Raw genomic sequence first — 23,223 nt, 5'->3', positions numbered from 1 at the left:
CTTCAATATAGTACTCGAAGTTCTAGCCAGAGCAATAAGACAACAAAAGGAGATCAAGGGGATCCAAATGGGAAAGGAGGAAGTCAAATTATCCCTCTTTGCAGATGATATGATAGTGTACATAAGTGACCCTCAAAACTCCACCAGAGAACTCCTAAAGCTGATAAACACCTTCAGCAAATTGGCTGGATACAAAATTAACTCAAAAAAGTCTGTAGCCTTCCTATACACAAATGACAAGCTTGCAGAGGAAGAAATTAGGAAAACCACACCCTTCACATTAGCCACAAGCAATATAAAATATCTAGGAGTTACCCTAACTAAGCAAGTGAAGGACTTGTATGAAAAAAATTTCAAAACTCTGAAGAAAGAGATTGAAGATGACCTGAGAAGATGGCGTGATCTTCCTTGCTCATGGATCGGGAGAATTAACATAGTAAAAATGGCCATCCTACCAAAAGCAATCTATAGATTCAATGCAATCCCTATCAAAATAACTACACAATTTTTTAAAGACATTGAAAGTTCAATTCTGAACTTCATATGGAAAAACAAAAAACCCAGAATAGCTAAAACAATCTTGTACAATAAAAGATGCTCCGGAGGAATCTCCATACCTGATCTCAAACTGTACTATAAAGCAATAGTACTTAAAACAGCATGGTACTGGCACAGCAACAGGCTGGTTGATCAGTGGAATCGAATCGAAGACCCAGATATGAATCCACACACATATGGTCACTTGATTTTTGACAAAGAAGCCAAATCCATTCAATGGAAAAAGGATAGCATCTTCAACAAATGGTGCTGGTCTAACTGGAGGTCTATGTGTAAAAAAATGAAACTGGACCCATATTTGTCACCTTGCACAAAACTCAAATCCAAGTGGATTAAAGACCTCAACATAAAACCAGAGACACTAACTCACTTAGAAGAAAAAGTGGGAAAGAGCCTGGAACATATTGGCACAGGAGACAACTTCCTGAACAGAACACCAACGGCCCAGGCCTTAATGTCAACCATTAATAAATGGGACCTCATGAGGCTGAGAAGCTTCTGTAAGGCAGGAGACACTGTCAAGAGAACAAAGCGACAGCCTACAGACTGGGAAAAAATCTTCACCAACCCTACATCTGACAAAGGTCTAATATCCAAAATATATAAAGAACTCAAGAAATTAAACACCACCAAACCGAATAACCCAATTGAGAAATGGGGCTTGGAACTAAACAGAGAATTCTCAACAGAGGAGTATCAAATGGCTGAGAAACACTTAAAGAAATGCTCAACCTCCTTAGTCATCAGGGAAATGCAAATCAAAACAACTCTGAGATTCCATCTTACACCCATCAGAATGGCTAAGATCAAAAATTCAAGCGACACCACATGCTGGCGAGGATGTGGGGAGAGAGGAACACTCCTTCATTGCTGGTGGGAATGCAAACTAGTACAGCCACTTTGGAAATCTATCTGGTGCTATCTCAGAAAAATGGGAATAGGGCTTCCTCAAGACCCAGCTATTCCACTCCTTGGAATATACCCAGAAGATGCTCCAGCACACAACAAGAAAATTTGCTCAACCATGTTCATAGCAGCCTTATTCATAATAGCCAGAACATGGAAACAGCCTAAGTGTCCCTCAGTAGAAGAGTGGATAAAGAAACTGTGGTACATATACACTATGGAATACTACTCAGCTATTAAAAACAAGGAATTCCCGAAATTTGTGGATAAATGGATTGAGCTAGAAATGATCATAATGAGTGAGTTAACCCAGAAGCAGAAAGAATCAAATGGTATATACTCACTTATATCTGCATACTAGCCCAAGGGGCATGTCCCACGAAAGCCTTCACTTACCAGGAAACTGGGACAGAGGGGAAGGCATCCTATTGGGACTCTAAATGAGAGACGCATGGGAGAACAGCAAAATAAAAGGATCCAGAGGGTCCTAGAAATCTACAAGTAGAACAATATGATAGGCAGATTTGGGCCCAGGGGTCCCGCTCAAACTAAGGCACCAGCCAAGGACAATACAGGAGGTAAACTTTAAACCCCTTCCCAGATCTAGCCAATGGTCAGAATATTCTCCACAGTTGAGTGGAGAGTGTGATACGACTTTCTCACATACTCTGGTGCCTCACATTTGACCATGTCCCCTGGAGGGGGAGACCTGGTGGCACTCAGAGGAAGGACAGCAAGTAGCCAAGAAGAGACTTGATACCCTATGAGAATATATAGGGGGACGTAATCCCCCTCAGGAACAGTCATAGGGGAGGGGAATAATGGGAAAATGGGGGGGGGAGGAATGGGAGGATACAAGGGATGGGATAAACATTGAGATGTAACAAGAATAAATTAATAAAAAAAAAAAAAAAAAAAAATAAAAAAAATAAAAAAAAAAATAAAAATAAATACTCTATTGGGTATGATAACATACATGGGACTCTTTGCAAATTGTCTGCCACATTTGAAAATTATTACATTTACATCTATTGACAATTAAAGTCTCCACAAGTAAAAAAGAAAAAAAAAAAAAAAAAAAAAAAAAAAAAAAAAAAAAAAAGGTCTCCAGGGCTTTCAGTGGTTCGAGCCCCTGCTGTTCTTGCAGAGGACTCAGCTTCCATTCCCAGAAGCCGTGTGGTGGCTCACAAACCATCTGTAACTCCACATCCAGGGGATTCTATGCCCTTATCCACCCTCCTCACAAACATGCATGTTCCATATACATGCACATGAGTGAAAATCTTAAAAAGAAACACTTCTCAACACAATATAAGATTCTAGACTGAAAAAGCCATCAAGGGCCTAGCATAATGAATGTCCAAAGCAAACCATTGTGACAGGTTTAGATGAAATGCAGGAATAAACAAAGAAAGCAAACAAGCAAAAAAACCCAAAAACAAACAAACAAACAAACCCCATGTCTTCGATACCTCCAGATAGAGGAAGTAGTGATTATCAATCGTAGAAGCCAGAGCGGCACTAGGCTTCTCCACTTTCTTCACTGGAAGTTAGAAGATCCAAGGTAGTCTTCAAATGTATGAGCGAAATTATTTCAAGTAGAAAACCCTCTTCTTAACCCAAATTCCTGCTTAGTGTGAAGGCAGAGTGTTTCCCGTCAAACCTGCCTCAGGAAACTCCTGGAACATGTGCCTCATGAGTGTAAATGCTTTCTGTATGGGAAGGGAGTGAGTGTCTAAAGGTATCACTTAACGTGGGCGTTCCCGATGGAGCCCAGTTTAAGCAGGAGTCTGGAACTTGGCAGCTCCAGGTAAAATGCTTCAAGAAAAAAAAAAAAAAACAAAAAAACACTGAAATGACTCAGTGGGTAAGGGTGCTCATCAGCAAATTCAGTTGATCCCCAGAGTGCACATGGTGGCAGGAGAGAACTGACTCTCATAAGTTGTCTTATGACTTTCATGCTTATGCTGCGGTGTGTGCGCACAGTAAATAAGTAAAGAGAAATGTATAAATAAAAAGATTATCGAACACATTTACTGATAATGCTGATTAAATGAAAATATGAGACTTTGCCGTTTTATTGGAAAGAATTATAAGGTACAAAAAGATGTATCAAGTGTGATGATTTTTTACAGATATGTCAGCTATGAATAACAGTCACAAGTTCATAATGAGGGAAGTGAATATTGATTTAACTGGAAGCTCTAATATAACTCACAGTGGCGGGCTGGAGAGATGGCTTAGCCATTAAAGGCTAGGCTCACAACCCATAATAACTCACAGTGGAAAATAGAGAAAGGAAGCTGTACAGAGGAGGAGAGGTATGAGTGTACATTCTCACACCTGCATCCTAAATTGATTGTTTAGACATATGGGCAAAACACAGAACAACCAAGTAAAAGGGATTAAAGAGACTTACTTTGGGAAATGTTTCTGCTTTTTTTTTTATATGAGAAACTTTATGATAGTTTATGTGTATGTTAGAGACTATATGGAAGAATATAGTACAATATTTTAAAATGAGCATCTACATAAATCTGACCATAATGAAACACAAATTTAAAAGTATGCTGAAATGCACCAAATATTAATCTCTTAAGAAGCTGTAACCGTTTTGCCATGTAATGAGCTAAAGAATAAGAGAGAAGGAAAAAAAAAAGTGCTGCCTCTCAAAACCTCTGATTTTCTTTTTAAATGAATGTGAGTGTTTTGTCTGCATGTATCTTTAAATGCACATGTGTATAGAGAGTCCAACAAGGGCAGAACAGGGCACCAGATCCTCCAGAACTGGAACTACAGACTGTTGTGAGCTGCCATGTGGGTGCTGGGAACTGAGCCCCAAGTCCTCTGCAAGAGCAGCCGGTGCTCTTAATCACCAAGCCACCGCTCTAGCCCCCATAACTTCATGATTTGAACTTATATATTTTTAAAAGAACCACTAGAGACTTTAGTTGCTGAAGCCCTTGAGAAAGTTTTATTGTTTGGAACCATGTAGTATTTTATTGATGTTTTCCCTAAATTTCTTATAACTGTTTTTCTATCTTTTTAGGCCTTAAGCACAGACAGTCTGAAAATATCAGCTCGCCTGAACTTGTTGGACGGAGAGTTGTTGGAAAAAAGTCTGCAGCTTGAGAACAGCACAGCTGAGGGGAAAATAAAGAGCTCAGAACAAGTTCAAGCTCTTCAGCAGGAAAAGGAGCAGCTCCAGAGACAGAAAGACAGTGTGGATAAAAAGCTCAGCAGTGGCCAAGTGCTGTCCCCCAGCGTAAGTCAGTACTCCATGGAACTGGAGTTGAATGACGATGGGTGGTGTGGGAGATTTCCTTGGATTCTTGTCCTATGACCATAAACCTTGTTTCCAGACTTTGTTAGCTTATGAGTTAGTTTACCTGGCATCTCCTCGGCACTCTAAGCCGTGCTTGATTAGAGGCAGCTGCCTTCCCAGAAAGGCACTTGCATGTCCCCTGCCTGGCATCACCAGGCACCAGGCAGCAGAGACTCCACTGGCTTCTCAGCTGTTTCTCACTGAAATCACAGGGCACAGGAGACAAGCTGAAGATCTCTCACCGATGGCTTCTCGAGGAGAGCACATGACTTGTGTTTTTTCTTATTCTTTTTTTCACATTTTGAGAGGGACGCAAATGTGTTCACATGGGCATACCATGGTTTGTTTGTGGGGTCAGTTCTCCCCCTTTATCATGTGGTACTCTCCCTTACCAGCTGACCAGCTCGTCTGTCGTCTGGATCTTTGGTAATAGTGTTAGGTACATACATATCTAGCTTGAGAAAGGACTGGTGTTTCAGAGGAAATTCCCTATCATCCATACAAAATACAAATTCCAACAAAATACCTTTAGTTACAGTTTTCATTTGAGAGGTGTTTTTGTTTTTGTTTTTGTTTTTGTTTTCCCCTCTTAACCATGCGAGAGATGAGGATTCATTCACTGGCTTTCAGATTGTGCCAGACCCAATCTACTAAAACATACTTTATTTCAGTGAAAATAATCCTGACATCCTGTTTCTTTTCTTTTTTAAAGATTTATTCATCACACAGTATTCTGCCTGCACATATGCCTGCAGAACAGATAAAGGCACAAGGTCTCACTGAAGACTGTTGTGAGCCACCATGTGGTTGCTGGGAATTGAATTCAGGATCTCTTAGGGAACAGCCAGTGCTCTTAACCTCTGAGCCATCTCTCCAGGCCTCAATGGCCTGCTTCATATGAGCTATTGAACCTGACATTTCTCTCCAAATATTTATTATTATGGTCTACCTTTACCAAAGGAAGGGGAAGGAGGCAAACTCCTGGGAGCCTTGGGCCTTGCTGAAGCTTGTGTTTTAAGATTCAAGAGGGAGGACGTTAGTGGGGCTCCTGAAGAGACAGGGAGTGGTGTCCGAACATCTACTGCTGCGTGAGCTGATGGGAGGAACGCAGCCTAGTAGGGCGCTGTGTAGCCCAAGGACATCTTACACGTCTGTGTCCCTGCCAGATGTCCTGAGTCAGACTGCTCCCCTAAAGCGTACACTAGAGCACTCAGCTTGTAGATGGGAAAGAACAAGCACCCGGCACACAGCAAGCATCAGCGTTAGGGAGCTCTTCCGGCCAGGACTCTTTCTAGGCCATGTAGGGAAAAACCAACCAGCGGAGCAAACTACTGAGTGTCATGCTCCCCTTGAGACTGTGGTAACATAGTAAAGCTGTATTTATGACGTTATTCACACAAAGTAATGTGTGCAGACGTCACCTGGGGAAAGCTGTGTTAATGCTGCTGTGCACTGCAGTCTTAGGTTGCATAGTGACGGGACACTGTCTTAGACAGAGCCGACAGGAGAGTGAGTGCACTCTGCCGGGGGCAGAGCCATTGCTAAGAAGCAGTGACGCCTTGGCAGTACAGGCGTGTCCTAGTATTTGGGAGGCTGACGTGAGAAGATTGTTGCAAGTTTGAGGCAAGTTCTAGGCCAGTCACAGCTTCCATTTCATGTGGAGTTAGTTGTGTGGCAAATAACGTGGACTTGTGGATAACACCATGCATAGTACTCGCTGAGCAGTACTGAACACAGCTGCGTTCCATTTAGCCTTGTGAGCTTCTCTTTGGCTTTCTTTCTGCTCTAACCATTGTTTAGAGCCAAGGTCAATATTGTCAAATAGGTCTGCCAGCAGCAAATGAATGGAGTGCTATTTTGTTATCTTTGAACTTGCTGGAGATAATTTTTTCTTTTTCTAATGTTTTTCTTCAAGACAAGGTTTCTCTGTGTAGCCTTGGCTGTCCTGGACTCGCTTTGTAAACCAGGCTGGCCTCGAACTCACAGTTATCCACCTCCCTCTACCTCTCAGAGTGCTGGGATTACAGGCGTATGCCACCATGCTTGGCTTCTTTTCTTTTTCTCTTCTTTTTTTGTTTTTGTTTTTAATAGTAATTGGTTTCCTAATCATATTCTTTATAAGTTATAGACTTATACAGTCTTTTAGATCATTTTAGTAGCAGATTGCTCAACAATTCACTGAAGAGAGAACACTTCCATTTTTGATGAAATCCCATCAAAATTATATAAATTCTGATTTTTGTTTATAAATTTATATTTGTATTTTTATTGGGCAAATAATAATTCTGTGTATGTATACAGTATATAGTGGTCAAACCAGATACCCTTAAATAACTAAGCAATCTAAGTATCTCTGTACAGTAGAGACACTTGGGTTCTTCTAGCAATTTTGAAATGGATAATAACTTGTTACAGGATAGTTTCCTTTCTATTACTGTGATAAAACACTGTTCAAAAGAAAGTTAAGGGAGGAAAAAGTTTATTTCACTTGCCAGGTTACAGTCCACCACTGAGGGAGTTAGGCAGGAACTCAGTGCCACAGAGGATGCTGCTTGCTGGCTCACTGGTATCTCGTGCTCACCTGTCTTTCTCATACAGTTCAGGACCAGCTGTCGTCCAAGGAACGATGTCGCTCACAGTGGCCTGGGCCCTTCTGCATCAAGTAACAATCAAGACAGTGACCCACAGTAATTACAGGACAGTCTGATCTGGGCAATCCCTAAATTGACATGCCCTTCTCAGTGGCACTAGGCTGTGTCAAATGGACAGTTAAAGCAAACTAGAATGGCCCATCCTTTACCAGCCTGACATATAAACATGCCACTCTTAAGCCAACTTTTTACTTGTTTGTCCCCATGATCTCATATTAATATAAAATACAGTCCAACAATCTTTTAAAGTCCTTCGGTGCTTTAAAAGTTCAAGGTCTCTTAAAAGTTCAAGGCCTCTCAGGTCTGGAGAGATGGCTCAGTGGTTAAGAGCACTTGTTGTCTTTCCAGAGGACTGGAACGCAGTTCCCAGCACCTACTTCAATAGGTTCACAGCTCCAGGGGAGCCTGTGTCATCTTCTGGCCACTGTGAGCACCTGCACACATGTGGCATACCCACATACAGACATACGCGTACTTTTAAGTTTAAATACAAACATCCAAATTCTCTTAACTGTGGTATCCTGCAGCATAAAAGTCCCAAAAGGAAAGACTGGGGCATACGCAGTCAGCAATGAAAACTCAGACCCTGTAGCTCCGCATCTAGCCCAGGGACTTACTTGCTGCCATTTTCCAGCTACAAATGGCTTGAGCAGCCCCATAGTACACACTCACAGGCTTGGGCCTGCTCTGCTGTACACCTCCAGTGTCCTTAGCAGACACCCCACAGTCCTGACATCTCTAATATTCTCCACTACAACTGAAGATGTACATTCACCAGTGGTCTCTCCTGGTCTTTCTCGGGGATTTTTTGTCTCAGCCCCATGGCACCACCCGCTCTCCATGATTTCCACAGTCTTGCATCTTTCATGCTTTCAAAACCAGTACTACGTGGGAACTTTTACAAATTGCCAACTTTGGCTGCCACCTTGAAATGTAGCATTGCCTGCCTTGGATCACAGCTTCTGCATGCTGACCCTGTGCAGATATTTCCCTATTGCCCCAGCGAAACATATTTCATTCAATGGTATTGATCTTTTATTAATCCTAGCTGATTCTCAGCCTCAACTGATCAGCACATTCTTATTCCATAAGATCTCCCAATGGCCCCATCCCAAGTCTTGGCTTCTCTCAGATCCTCACACCCCAGGCCTCCACTGTCTGCATCTCTCCTCTAGCTCCTCTCTGATGCTGGGTAATAACGTGGCAGAGAGCACTGCAGAGAGGGAGAGGCTCATGTCAGCTCACAAGCCACAGTCATCAATGAAGGAAGCCAGGATAGGAACTCCACTGAGAACTTGAGCAGAGACAGTGAGGAGTGCTGTTTGCTGGCATGCTTGCTGCCTCATGCTTTGCTTGCTGCTGTGTCTATCCCAGAACAACAATTAGCAAGCCTCCCTGTATCAATCAGCAATCGAGACGGCTCTACACAGATCTGACCTCAGGTCAGTATCATCAGGGGAATCCCTCGATGGAGACACTCTTCTCAGGTGACTCTAGGTGTGTCAAGTTGACACTTAAATTAACTGGGACACCTACTCTGCTATGGAGCATGGGAGTTGGATCTGCCTGGTAACCTCCCACACTCCTCCCACTTAGCAGCTTCCACTGACTTCTACTCTACTCCCTACTTTTACATTTTCTTTTCTTACTTTCTTTTTCTATTTTGCTCAGTTGGGTTAAAATGCTTCACTTTCTCTTAATTTCTTTCTTTCCTTTCTTTCTCTCTCTCTCTCTCTCTCTCTCTCTCTCTCTCTTTCTCTCTCTCTCTCTCTCTGCCTTTGTGCTTGGCTTATTTTGCTAACTTAATGTTCTCCATTTCTACCCACTTTTCAACAGGTGACAGGATGAACAATGTCATTTCCTAACAATTCCCAGTTGTTTCTAGTACAAGAAAAAGTATAAGAACTTCTATCTTTTATGTATTACTTCCTTCCTTTACACTTAAACATTCTTTCATCCAAAATGTACCTATAACACAGCGCCTGCTTGAAGGCTTCTGTTGGTCCTTTGTCTCACTACTTTATTGAAAGGAATGTGTGATCTAAAGCATTTAGAGACAGACCACTGCTTTAGGCCCGTGTAGTCTAGGAAGCCTATAGAAAACTAGATCCTTGGGACTCACCCAGATTTTCATCTCAGAATCTATATCAACCTCTTCAGTTCGACTGAGAGTTTCTGTAATGGTGGTGTGCTGGACAGTTTACCACAGCCACTTATCCTGAATCAGAGGGACTCACTACCACGTGTAGTGGTTCGTTAATGAATTTTCACTCTTTTAAACTTTCATAGTGTAGTAGTATGTCTCTCTCTGTGTATATACGTGTACATTTGTACATGTATGCATGCACATGCACGTGTGCCACAGCGCATATAAGGAGGCCACTGGACAAGTTGGCAAGGGTTTTCTTTGAGTTTATTTTTTTTTTCTTTTGGTTTTTCCAGACGGAGTTTGTCTGTGTAGCCTTGGCTGTCCTGGACTCACTTTGTAGACCAGGCTGGCCTCAAACTCATATCTATCTGCCTTCCTCTGCCTCCCAAGTGCCGGGATTAAGGCCTGCTCCAACACGCCCTGCTGGTATTTTCTAGTGTTTCTAGAGTTTCTAGTGCTGTGAAGAGACACTACGACTATGGCAACTCTTAAGGAAAGCATTTAATTGGCGGCTGGCTTACATTTTCAGAAGTTTATTCCAATGTCATCGTGGCTAGAAACATGGCAGTATGCAAGTAGAAATGTTTTGGAGGGGTGCTGAGAGTTCTGTACCTGGATCACCAGGCTGCAGGAAAGACTAAGAGCCACTTGACCTGGCTTGAGCATCTGAGACCTCAAAGCCTACCCCCCCGCCCCCAGTGACACACTTCCTAAAACAAGGCCACACCTACTTATTACTGCCACTCCTTATTGATACCACCACAGGGAGTCAGTTGTTTACTCCTGTCATATGGATTTCAGGGGACAAGCTTAAGTAGTAAGGCTTCAAAACAAGACTTTAACCACTGAACCATGTGTAGCTGGTATTTGGAGTGGGTAGTCCTTCGGGCTCTATAGTTATAATGTCTTATAGTTTCTCAGCAGTCCCTTAAGTTAATCAAAAACTATAGAAACTAAAATTATGCTTAAATTGTTCTATTTTCAGTAAACCTTCATTTTTATTTTTGATGAAATATAATGAGTGTGACTGGAAAAGTCAGATGTATTCTCTGTAGATAACTCATTTCTATTTCTTGGTTCCTTTTATTCATTCACTTAGGTTAGTCCTTTTTTTCAAATTCTTTTTTAAAGAATTTTTTATTTATTTTATGTATACAAGTGCTCTGTTTTCATGAACATTAGAAAATGGAATCAGATTCCATTATGGATGGTTTTGAGCCACTGTGTGGTTGCTGGGAATTGAGCTTAGGACTTTTGGCAGAGCAGCAGCCTGTGCTCCTAACAGCTGAGCTATCTCTCCAATGCCACGTTGCCTAACCTTAAGTACATTTCAAAAGTATTTAAAGTGTTTTCCCCCTCCTTAAAATGAGAATATTGGGGCCAAAACGATGGCTTTAGTGGCCAGGGCCAGACTTGAGTTCAGTTTCCAGCACTCATGTTTGGCAGCTCCCAGGCACCTGTAGTTCCTCCAAGACAGTGGATATCCTCTTGTGGATTCTGCAGGGCAGCTGCACTCAGACACACGTAAACAATGTGCGTGTGCACAGAATTGCAAACTTATAAAACTTAGTCTTTCCCAATGATTATTTTGTTTCTTTTGGAACACTTATTATATAATCAAAGGATGGTTAGTGAACATTTTCCCCCACAGTGTTCTATCAGAGGATTTTATAAGATAGCTTTTTAAAAATAAGTGCTTGACATCCTGCTAGGTGAAGTTCTGACCAGTTCTGAGCAGAAACGGAAGTTTCCCCAGTTTGCTGAACTGCAGAAAAGAATGACTGGAAGTCACTAACAACTCTCAGTGAGAAAATAACCACACATAGGGAAATATTTTTGCTAAGTTTAAGTTATGTGTTGAGTACTCTGCTAGGCAGCAAGGATGTGAGTATGGGGAGGCAGTCTTCTACAGAAACTTGCTTTACACAGGGGTTGGAATACTGGTACACTAACATGTCTGTTCACCTCTTTCCCACAGAGAGTATAAATTTGAGCAGCTCAGAGAAATATTTCATTTTCTGACACAAATAGTATCTTTTAAAAAAATTTTATTGATTTATTCATATTACATCTCAATGGTTATCCCATCCCTTGTATCCTCCCATTCCTTCCTCCATCCCATTTTCCCCTTACTCCCCTCCCCTATGACTGTGACTGAGGGGGACTTTCTGCCCCTGTATATGCTCATAAGGTATCAAGTCTTTTCTTGGTAACCTGCTGTCCTTCCTCTGAGTGCCACCAGGTCTCCCTATCCAGGGGACATGGTCAAATATGAGGCACGAGAGTACGTGTGAAAGTCAGGCCCCACTCTCCACTCAGCTGTGGAGAATGTCCTGTCCATTGGGTAGATCTGGGTAGGGGTTTGAAGTTTACTGCACGTATTGTCCTTGGCTGGAGCCTTAGTACAAATAGTATCTTAACTGATGTTGTTGCCACCATTTAAAATAAGGTTTCATAGAAATCTGTTTTCTTTGAAGGGGGTTAAAACAGAGTCTTATTATGCAGCCCTTGAGCTCATGACTCTCCTGCCTCAGCCTTTCACATGCTGGAATTTCGGGCACATGCCTCTGGCTGGCTCATTCCATAGGACTCTCACAAAGTGTTCCAGCAACCTGACCCTGACTGCTCTGTCACCTCTGCTGCACCGTCCCCACAGATTCTCTTCTCATCACTAGTTACTAATGGGCTCCAAGTGTCCCTCCCTTCTGTCCCAGCACTGTGTTCTGCTAGGTCTTTGTGGGTACAGCAGCTTTCCTAGGCCTCCTCAGTGCAGACTAGACTGGGCATTTTAAAGGCACTTGAGGCATAGAGGGAGATGATGGTATTGCAGACTGTGTGAGCTGAGGCATGCTCAGGCGTCTCCCTTGGCTTAGGTAATCAGTGTTTGCTGCATAGCCTTGGAACATCATGGAACTCACCTGATTTTTGCATCTTCCATTTTTGTTATATAATGTTTACCACGAAGACTTGCCGATTCCATGTTATATACTGAAAAATCTCAAACAATGTGTCCTTAACACTTAGTGAGGGTTTAAGGGTATTGTCCTTTAAACTCAATCACATGTTAAGCTCTGATCTAAGCATATGCCAGCATTCAGGTTCTGGTCTTGTCTTTAAGATGAATGCTTTCCATGATCTCTAGGCAGAGCGTCATCTGTTTCAACTTGAAGAAGGCATAGAAGCTCTGGAAGCTGCCATTGAGGCCAAGAGTGAGAGCATCCAGTGTCGCCAGAACTCGCTCAAAGATTTCAATAAGGTACCTTTCCGAGGAACAACACTTTTCTTACAAGGAAGGGTCAAGTTACCTCAATTTACATTGAATTTTTAAAGTGAAATGCTCAAAGATTTAGTGGTCAACTAAATGTAAGCATGACTTCCTGTTATAGAATGAGTGTTACCAGAAAGTTTGTGAATTATCCAAATAAGCTTAACATTGAGGTGGTTAACATTGAGAGTCCCCTCAGAAGAGGTCTAGAGAACTTAACTGGTAACCTTCCTCCTTATTTCTTGATGCTAAATTTAAATGCTGTTTTTGAAGTGTCTAGGGTCCTGCAGGTTTTGGTGTCTTCCCTCCATTTCTATGAAGAGGGGAAAGCTGTGTTTCCTGCCGTTCTCACCATGCTGAGTGAGTGAAGTGGAGATGCAGTGGTGCTCTGCTGTATTGATAAAACTGAGGTTTATTAATCTACATTGCTGAAGTCCATTTGACTATTTTACAAAAAAATGGCAGTTTACTGATACAGAGATACTTCGTAGTATGGAGAATCATGTTCATACAATGTCTAATATTTTTGCACTTAACACCATGAAGACTTCTCCCTAAAAATATATTGAATTAATAAGAGTATCTAACAGCTGATACAAAGTAAAACAAAGACTTTTCCGAAATCTAATTGTATGAAATGAAGAGCTCAGAAAAACAAAGTGAATGAAATGTTAAGTGGTACCCCACCCCCCCACATGTGTGATCAGCAGCGGGCAGCAGCCACTCCTGATGGCACTGATTGTGCTGTCCAGGCTCAGGGACAGAACTGTAGGCTCTGTTTTTTTAACAATTAAACTTTATTATACAACCCAACTAGCTTACACAAGAGGGAAAAAATAGTGAACCTTCGGTATCCGTTCCACGGGACGGGTCCCTAGGTATCTCTGGCCTGTGTGCTGGTCTGGATGTTCGCTGATTGACCGGCGTGCGCTCAAGCCAGGTCTGAACCTGTTGCTGCTCTCTCCTCTCTGCCTGTCTGTGTCATGTGTGAAGGGCGGTCTCCTTCTCCCATTGAGGGTCGATTAAAAAAATAGTCCAAGCAAGTAGCCAAGAAGAGACTTGATACCCTATGAGAATATACAGGGGGACGTAATCCCCTTCAGGAACAGTCATAGGGGAGGGGAATAATGGGAAAATGGGGGGGGGAGGAATGGGAGGATACAAGGGATGGGATAAACATTGAGATGTAACAAGAATAAATTAATAAAAAAAATTAAAAAAAAAAATAGTCCAGGTGGAGTCCCCAGGTCCACTTCCTGAATTTCAGGCCCAGGATGGCTCCACCCAGTCTATCTCAAGGTATCCAAGGTGTGTCCAAGGGTAAAGCCCGCCAAGACTGCTTTCACCTGTGACAAAGCTTACAGTGTTTCCCACACAGAATCTCTGAGGGCATCCAGAGGGCCCTTAGCCCAATGCACGGTGTAGATGTGAGCGTTGTTTTGATGGGAGTATTTGAGAATCCTATCAGGTTCTATCACACAGACACTGTCTACAGGGCTCCACTTCCCACCAACGCAGCAGACCTCAGCAGACAAAATGCACAGGCTGAAATGGATCCTCTGTGTGTACAGTCAAAATATTTTACTTAAAACAGTAATATGTAGATGTTGTAAGAATATAAACATTGCTAAATATTCATGTAGACTTGAAAAACAATTATAGAACTATAGGCAGGCATGGAAGCACTTGTCTATGCATGTCTAGCATTTAGGAGGCAAGTTCAAGGCCAACCAGGGCAATATAGTAAAACCATGTCTCCAGAATAAAAGAGAAACAAGAAACAAAATGATATGCTCCTAACTACAGAAATCTTATCTAAGAAGTTGGGGTGGGAGTGTCTATTATTGCAATATTATGATGAAAGTGAAAATATTACAGCCAGGCATGGTGGTGCATGTCTTTAATCCTAGCCCTCGGGAGGCAGAGGCAGGTGGATCACTATGAGTTCAAGCCTGGTCTATATAGCAAGTCCAGGACAGCCAGGGCTACACAGAGAAACCCTGTTTCAAAACACCAAAAAAGAAAAGAAAAAGAAAAAAGGGGGGAAAAAAAAGGAAAGTGAAAATATTACTAATTCAGAATTTCAGCAAATTAAAATGTTGTTAGGCTGTTTTATAGTCATCTTTTAAAGCATTTGCCTCAGCACACCCTTTATAAAGCACGTGAGGTGATATTGAGATTAGGTAGCTTCATCTTCATGCAGTCCAAGGAAACAGGGTTTCATCTGCTGTTAGGCCACATAAAGTACACTTAAGAAGGTCAAAAAATGTGTTTGACAGGTGATGAATTTGCGAGAAGCTGAACAAAAACAACAGTTGCTGAATAAAGAGATGGAGATGAAGGTTCTGGAGTGGGATACTATCGTCCGTGAGTTAGGATCTGCACTGGAACATGTGCGATTGCAGTGTGACCGAAGACTGGCCGTCCAGCAGAAGGAACACGAACACAAGATGCAGTTGTTGTTACGTCATTTCAAAGGTAGCTCCCTCCCTCAGTGTTAGCTGAAGGTGACGGGGTAGGGGACACGCCGAGGGAGGGAGCTGGCCAGAGTGTGACCAGCCAGTGTGAGCACAGAGTTACAAGTTAAATCTGTGCCTACCACATCTGGTGAAGTTCAAAGATGGCTCCTGTTTGAAGTGCCACTCCTGCCGCCTGCTCCCAGACTCCCAGCAACCCCTGTAGTAACTGTGGGTTTGTTGTTAAACTGGCTTTTATGTGGAAATATAAAACAACTTGTTTGTTTCGTGTAGAGATTGAAGCGATAGGTTCTGTTGTAATTCCCAGTTACAGTTCTTGTTATAATTTTCAGTGTAAAGTTTTATGCATTAAGGTAATATTGTAGATCAAAATTGGTGGGTACATAATATTACTAGTGAGCAACAGCCGCTCAACAATTGATTCTGGTGTAGAGAGACAGCTGTCACAATAGTCCCCTCACATTATGTGACAGCATGGCTGACATCCAAACAGGTGCTCTGACAACTCCATCACTGCTAGCTGAGTGTGCTTTGGCTTCACGGCAGGCTGCTCTGACCTGGTGCTCAAATGAGCTAAAGAGGCTTGAGAGAAGCAACCCAAAGAAGCAGAAAGTCGGAAATCATAAATTTGGGTGTTTAGGAAATGACAGTAAGTTAATTTTACAAAGTTAATTAGCTACTTCTTTGGCTAATAAACAGGATTTCCCTGGGCAGGATCCCACACACCACTGCACGGGAGCATGTCCTGCTCTTTCTGTAGCTATCCATGCTTAAATGCTTGAAAAGAGATAACCAAGTAGAGCTTTTGTGGTGTTGAGATGACTAGGAAGTCATAGCTCATTCAGCAGAGTGCTTGCAGAGCACACATGGAGCAGTGAGTCCATTCCTGGTACCTCTTACATTCAATATACTGTGTCTCAAAAAAATCAATAAAAATCAAATTGTTTCTATATACATGCATCCAGGTTATACACAATAGTTATAGCAACAATTGTAAATTTTCTTATTTCAACTGCATTAGTATGGGAAATGAAGCTGATGAACTCTGTGTGGTTTTGGCTGGTTGGCCTTTTTGGTGTTGGTGCTGAAGATCAAGCCTGGGGCCTTGCACATGTTAGTCATGCATTCTACCACTTAAATGTTACTGATTTTAAGTAAACTTTTAAAGCAAGATGATGGGTTAGGTAAGATAAAATCCTAAAAATACCTGATGTTAGATTTATAGAAACAAAGGTACACACCATAAATAACAATTTTAAGTCTTAAGCTATCTGGGGCAACAACCAAAGCTCCCACACAAAGCTCTAGTGTTTTTTTTCCTTGTGGTTTAGTCTTTCTAGACTCATTAGCAACAGCTTTTCCTTTTGTGGGTTGTTTTGTCTGTATATTTCTAGGGTCTATAATCCCTGGCTTTTGATCTTCCACATATCCACAGTTCTAATCTAATGCAAACTTGACATATTAACACAGGTGACTGGCAGAGTTCTACATACATGATGTTTTGAGTTTTTGTTTGTTTGTTTTTTAAGAGGAAATGTCCCTTGAAAAGCTTGAGTTGTGAGCAGGAAGTGGCTGGCAGATAGTAGGTAGAAAAGGAAATAAAGGGATCAATCCTTTGAAAAAAGTTTTATAGGCAAAACAATACATGCTATGGCTGAAAAAGTCCTTCAGGGAACATACTTCCAACTCTTTAAAATGAGTCTAGAGCTACACTAAAGTAATTTTGAATCATTTGTTTAAAGCCAAGGTTAAATGTAAATTTTTACTTTGTAGAGCCAGATGGAGAAGGCATTATAGAAACCTTTAAAAAATATGAGGGCAAAATCCAGCAGCTGGAAAAAGATCTGTACTTCTTTAAGAAACCCAGAAAACATGAACTACTACTGATCCACAGACAACAGATATAACAGACACAAAGATGGTGTAAGCGGTGGCTTCTAAAGTCTACCACACATTGTAGTCACTAGGAAGATTAACCCTCGAGCAGCAGTCAGTATCCGGAGAAGGCAGCCAGGCCTCTTAGTCTCAGCAACCATACGTGAGACACAGACAAGCCCACTTGGGATCTTCCTGTTATTTATCATGTGTGCATTTATGTGGGAGGAGACATGGCAGGAGTCAGAGGACTCAACTTGAAGCAGCCAGTTCTTTCCTAAGGCAAGCTCCAGGCTGAGGGAAAAGCTAAGGATATCCTGTGTGGTCTTCAGTGCTGCCAGTGTACAACCTGCTTAAATTCTGTCCTCACAGGGCCTAAGGTGTCCTAAGCACTCAACAGTGCATGCTAAAGTTGGCAGTTATTTTATCACAACTAACTATATGGATTTCCCGTAAGCAAATGTTTGATATTAGATGTTATCATTGAAGACTTCTGAGGTTTTAACTCTTCATCCACTCTTAATCATTCACTAACGGGTTTGCTCTGACTTCCATTCTGATAGTGGGAGTTGTGGCACACTCACAGAGTACAGATGGGTAACGGAGCACTGCTGTCACACTAGGGGCCAACCAAGACCACATTTTCATACATGTGTGTGATGGTGTGTGCCTGGAGATAAGGGCAGAGCCGGTGTTGTTCAGAGCTGGCTTGGTCAGGACTTGGAATTAACCAGTGACGAGTGAACCGGAGGACAAATATAAGAGAGAGATCAGAGGGGCTGGAGAGATGGCTCACTGGTTTAGAGCTCACACTGTTCTTGCAGAGGACCCAAGTTCAGTTCCCAGCACCCATGCCAAGTGGTTCATAACTGCCTGTAAGTCCAGCTTCAGGGAATCTGACATCCTCTTCTTGCCTCCTCAGGCACTGTACACACATGATGCCCACACATAAACGCAGGCAAAACTCTCATATATACATAAAAATGAATAACTCTTCAGGCTAGAAAGGTGGCTTAACAGTTAAAAACTTTGCCCACTCAGAGAAACTAGGTTTGGTACCCAGCACCCACATGGTGGCTCAGTCCTTTGTAACTCTAGACCCAAAGGATATGACACAAGACATCATAATATGCACATTAGGCATCATATATGCACATTAGGTACACAGACACACATGCAGGCAAACACCCACATACATAAAATAAAATATTGAATTACATTAAACTTGAAAATAGTAACTATTTCTATAAAGACATTTCAGAGACACAAAAAGTTCTCATAGATTTCTTCAGAGAATAGCAAAATCACTGCATGATTTTTAACTTTAATGGGTTAAAAAAATCTGTTATTTACATTGCAAGAGATTTCTAAGTGAATCAAGACTGAGTCACAGTCACACAGCTGTCTGTCTGAAGTGTCTCATATGTGTAGTGATAATGATGTAGTTTGTTAGGCTGTTGTGGCAAAAGTACCTGGCTTTGAGAACATGGCATTTGTTTTGTCTTGTGTGGGGTTCTCTCTAGATCGTGATGCTGGAGGTGGAGTCCTGAATCCAGAAGAGGCGGCTGTGCTTTCTGAAGAAGTAAAAAGGGCATCTAGAACCCAAAGTACAAAGTTGGATGGAGGAGAAACAGAAATAGACAATTGTTCAAATGGCTTAAAAACCCAACCACTGCCTCAGAAGATTCTGGAAGGTGGCTCAGACTCACGGCCAGTCTGTGGCTCATCAGCACCCTCCATTGGCCAACTGTTGAGCAATGTGCATAAACCAGAGGACCATCCCTTCGCACAGTTCCAGAGTTCACCACCATCCCAATTTCACCCCTTGAGAAGTATCGGGCAGCTTCAGGGTGTCAAGCCCGTCAAATTGTGCTGCAGAGAATTACGTCAGATTTCTGCCGTGGAGCTGTCATTACGTTGCTCCAGTCTTAGACCTGGGGTCCAGTCAGTAACTGCCAATTCTCTTGAAGTATATGAGGAAGCCTAGTGACTTCAAAGCATAGGCATTGAGCAAAAAGCTTTAATTTAGTTAATTATGTGAAAAGATCCATTTTTCTAACTTACAGAATCAAAGATCAGGGTCACGAGCTCTTTTCTGGGATAAAGAACAGGGAGGTTGACACTACTCTGGTGTACAATAGTGTATTTTTGGGCTTATTATTTCCTAAGTGTATCCTTGAATGCTTGGTACAGTGAACTATTTCTACTTATAAGTATGCTTAAGAACTTTTCCAGGCATATTTGTTTTATTTTTCAAAAAAAGTTTGAAGAACAAATTTAAGACTAAAACACCCTTAAAACATATATTATTTTATAACATAAAGTCATATGATAGAAGTACATTATAAACCTGAACATTTGAATGTTAAAGTACAAATATGTTGCTGTTTTTTTTAAAGGTCCAGATAAGTCCCGATTGTGCCAGAGTTCTGCTGTGTATACTTAGTACAATGAAAATATTTGTGAGAGTTAAGCCTGTGGGCTGAGGTGCAGAACAGTGGTCAGGACCCACAGAGACGGCATGTCAGCCTTAACTCTAACATGGTATCTTTTGTTTTTATAGTTAATTTTATATTCTTCATTTATTAATACAATACAATGCAAAAATTCCCCTTCATCCTGCCCTGTGCACTCTGCATTACATGCCAGAGTTGTGAGAAATGTCTGCAACTTCCTGGAATAAGGAAATCGGTCATAGAGTAACACAAATGTCTACAGCGCCCTGGCCAGGAAAATGATCACAGAGTAACACACAGTCGTTTATTGCTCTAAGGAATGAAGCTACGCGGGAGCAGAGTGACTGTGTGCAGTGTGTGGGTAGCACATCTGTCCACCAGGCTGAAAGCTGAGACTTCCAGCCTTGCAAACTCCATGGTATTGGGTGTAAATATGTATATGATCTTGCTAAATTTTCTCTTCAGTTTTTCTGGTTCAATTAAATGTGCAATTCTTTCCTACCATATTTGTCTGTGGCAGGCCACATCTCACTATAAGGCCCTGAAGTCTTGTTTTGTCTCTTCTCCCGTACTTTCATGTGTAAACCAGAGCTGGTCTGTGGGACTGATTAGAACCAAGAGCAAAACTGTCTTACAGGTGCTCACTCAGCTCCCACTGACTTCTCTCCACACCTACTTCCTCAATGACTCCATTGTTTAACATGTGTCTGTGTCTACACACACACACACACACACACACACACACACACACACACCATCATATACTAGTCTCAAGCTGGGTGTGGTACCACATGCCTTTAATCACAGCACCTAGAGGCAGAGGCAGGTTGCTGTTAACCTGCTTTATACAGTGAGCTCTAGGACAAGACTACAGAGAAGGTATGCTTTCCCTGTTTTTTATTAAACACTTAATTTGTATCTTGTATATGCTTTGATAAATTTCATTCACATACCCAAACATGTATATATAATGTCTCAAACAGTGTAATCTAGATGTAAATAGTTCATTCTAGTTAGGTCAGCAGCTTATAATCAAACATAAGGCGCCTCCTCCCCAGTGCAAATACAGTTACACCTTGTCATTGTGTTTCCCGTGGGTGGGTGTGCTTGCATGTGCTCGCTTGTGCATACTCACTGTGCATGTATGTGCCTTTACCACTTTACACATAGTTTTTTGACAAAGGGCCTCCTTACAGAACCTGTCACTATTTACTAGGCTGGCTTGTCAGCAAGAGCCCCAGGATGGACCTGTCTTTGCCCCACCCCTATCTCACACTGGGGATATAGTCAAACACCCCCATACCTGGATTTTTTTTGTGGGTGCCAAGGATCTGAACTCATCTCCTCACGCTTAAGCCGCAAGCATTTTACTCACCGGGCCATCTCCACAGCCTGAGTTTCTGTTTATATAAAATGGGTATTTTGATTTGTTTTGTTTTTGTTTTTTTCAATACAGGGTCTCTTCGTGTAGCCATGACTCTCCTAGATCTTTCTCTGTGAACCAGGCTGGCCTGGAACTGACAGCAATCCACCTGCCTCTGCCTCCTGATTGCTGGGATAACTCTTGGTGCTGAGGTTAGCTCAGGGCTGTGGGCATAGGAGGTGCATGCTCTGCCACTGAGGCATGTGCTCTACCACTGAGGCATGTGCTCTGCCACTGAGGCACGTGATCTGCCACTGAGGCACGTGCTCTGCCACTGAGGCACGTGATCTGCCACTGAGGCACGTGATCTGCCACTGAGGCACGTGATCTGCCACTGAGGCACGTGATCTACCACTGAGGCACGTGCTCTGCCACTGAGGCACGTGATCTGCCACTGAGGCACGTGCTCTGCCACTGAGGCACGTGCTCTGCCACTGAGGCACGTGATCTGCCACTGAGGCATGTGATCTACCACTGAGCTGCATTCACAGTGCGCATCATGCTACTTCAGTTTGATTTCTCCTCTGTTGTAATTTTTGGGTCCTTCAATCATTGATACCCTTATGAACACAGAGTTCAAAGTCAGCAAAAATGCGTTATGATTTCCAATGACATGGACTCTACTTTCCTTCAATATTGCTTTGTTTATATATTAACCTACAGCAACCTAGTTATGCTTATTTAAGAATGGTGCCTTATGTGACTGTAACAGTAGACCTGGATGATATGCATGGGTACCACTGTCTGGAGAGTCTAGTGGAGGGTCACTCCTAGCCACAATTCTCTCAACTTCTTTGGAATTAAAAAAAAAATTTAGTTGTATGTATTTTACATTTAAAACTGTAACACTGTTAGCTGTCTTAATTTTCATAACATTTTCAAAACTTAGAGAAAGTGAGGATGAGAGCCTCTACAATAACTGTCTGCAGCATGCTCACTGAGTGGGCACAGGTTTTGAGCCTGTCTCTACCACAGCTGCACTGTGTCACTGCAGCTGCTCACTGGCTTGTCATAAGCTCACTGGTTTTCAGTCCTCTACAGAGAGACAGGCCTTACAGGTGCTCTGCTTATCTCCTCTTTGGATGAGCTGCTCACAGGCACCAAATTCTGAAAATTGTATTTGATGGTTCCAGCACCCTTTGAATCGAATCCAGCAGGGGAGTAATCAGAACCAGGATGCTTAAAAAAAAAAAAAAAAATCTGGGAAAACCTCGATGTTATGGTGTTAGGTTTAATGTTTCTAGTAGTTAAACCCACCCTCACATCTAGGCTGGAGAGATGGCTCAGAGGTTAAGAGCACTGGCTGCTCTTTCAAAGGTCCTGTGTTCAATTCCCAGCAACCACATGGTGGCCCACAACCATCTATGATGAGATCTGGTGTCGCGTCTTGCTCGGCCAGCAAGAAAGACGCAACCACTGGTTCTTCTCCAAGCAGTTTACTCAAGCTCTTCGTGCAAGCAACTCCCCCGAACCACACCCCTCACACACTAATAAAGCATTCTATCATCCAATCAATTCACACACGTCTCACATCCTCATAGGTCCATGAAGGCGGAACTACCGCAGGCAGTGGGCTATATCCAAATAAGGACCTGTTTGTTTTCTATGGAGGCAGCTCTGGCGATGGGCCAGGCGCCATCCTAGGGTGCGGTCCTTGGGGGCTCTCCACAATCTGGTGCCCTCTTCTGGTGGGCAGGAACACATGCAGGCAGAGCACTGTATACATAATAAATAATCTTTAAACAAATTAAAAAACAAACAAACTCCCTCAGGGCAGGCAAAAGCTGTATTTGTCTGTTTCTTTTAATATATTTTAACATTTTTTTTATAGGACGGTCCTTGTAACGGGCTCCAGACCTTAGTAGGCCCTGGGATCTTAGCACACCTGACACCACGGTAAAAGTATCACTCAGGCTGTAAAACTCAGCATAAAGCACTACCTGCCAAAATGAAAACAAAGACCTAATCCACCAAAGTCCATAGTTCTGGAAAAGTCTCTAAATGTACTAAATTTGCTCTTTGGCTTCTGAAGTTCTGCTTCCAGCTAACTGTTCTTGTTAAGTATGTCAACCCAGGATACGGTTTTTGTGTTTAAAGCTCAACCTGAGAAAGGCCCAGGCCTACACTGTGACCCCAAA

The 23,223-nt window shown here is 42.3% G+C and overlaps 1 protein-coding gene across 1 annotated transcript in view; it reads left to right on the top strand.

Moving 5' to 3' along the window:
- Positions 1–19,193, top strand: part of LOC127198743 (kinesin-like protein KIF27) — a 42,504-nt gene extending 23,311 nt beyond the window's left edge. Inside the window, 5 exon segments of the mRNA XM_051156787.1 lie at positions 4,514–4,729; positions 12,732–12,845; positions 15,134–15,332; positions 17,105–17,254; positions 18,730–19,193. Coding sequence (XP_051012744.1) covers positions 4,514–4,729; positions 12,732–12,845; positions 15,134–15,332; positions 17,105–17,254; positions 18,730–19,193 — 1,143 coding nt within the window.
- Positions 19,194–23,223: the final 4,030 nt, after the last annotated feature.

This window comes from Acomys russatus, chromosome 14 (genome assembly GCF_903995435.1).
Source record: "Acomys russatus chromosome 14, mAcoRus1.1, whole genome shotgun sequence".
Taxonomy (NCBI): Eukaryota; Metazoa; Chordata; class Mammalia; order Rodentia; family Muridae; genus Acomys; species Acomys russatus.
The sequence above is the reverse complement of the archived record's forward strand: the minus strand, read 5'-3'. Positions and strand labels throughout refer to the sequence as shown.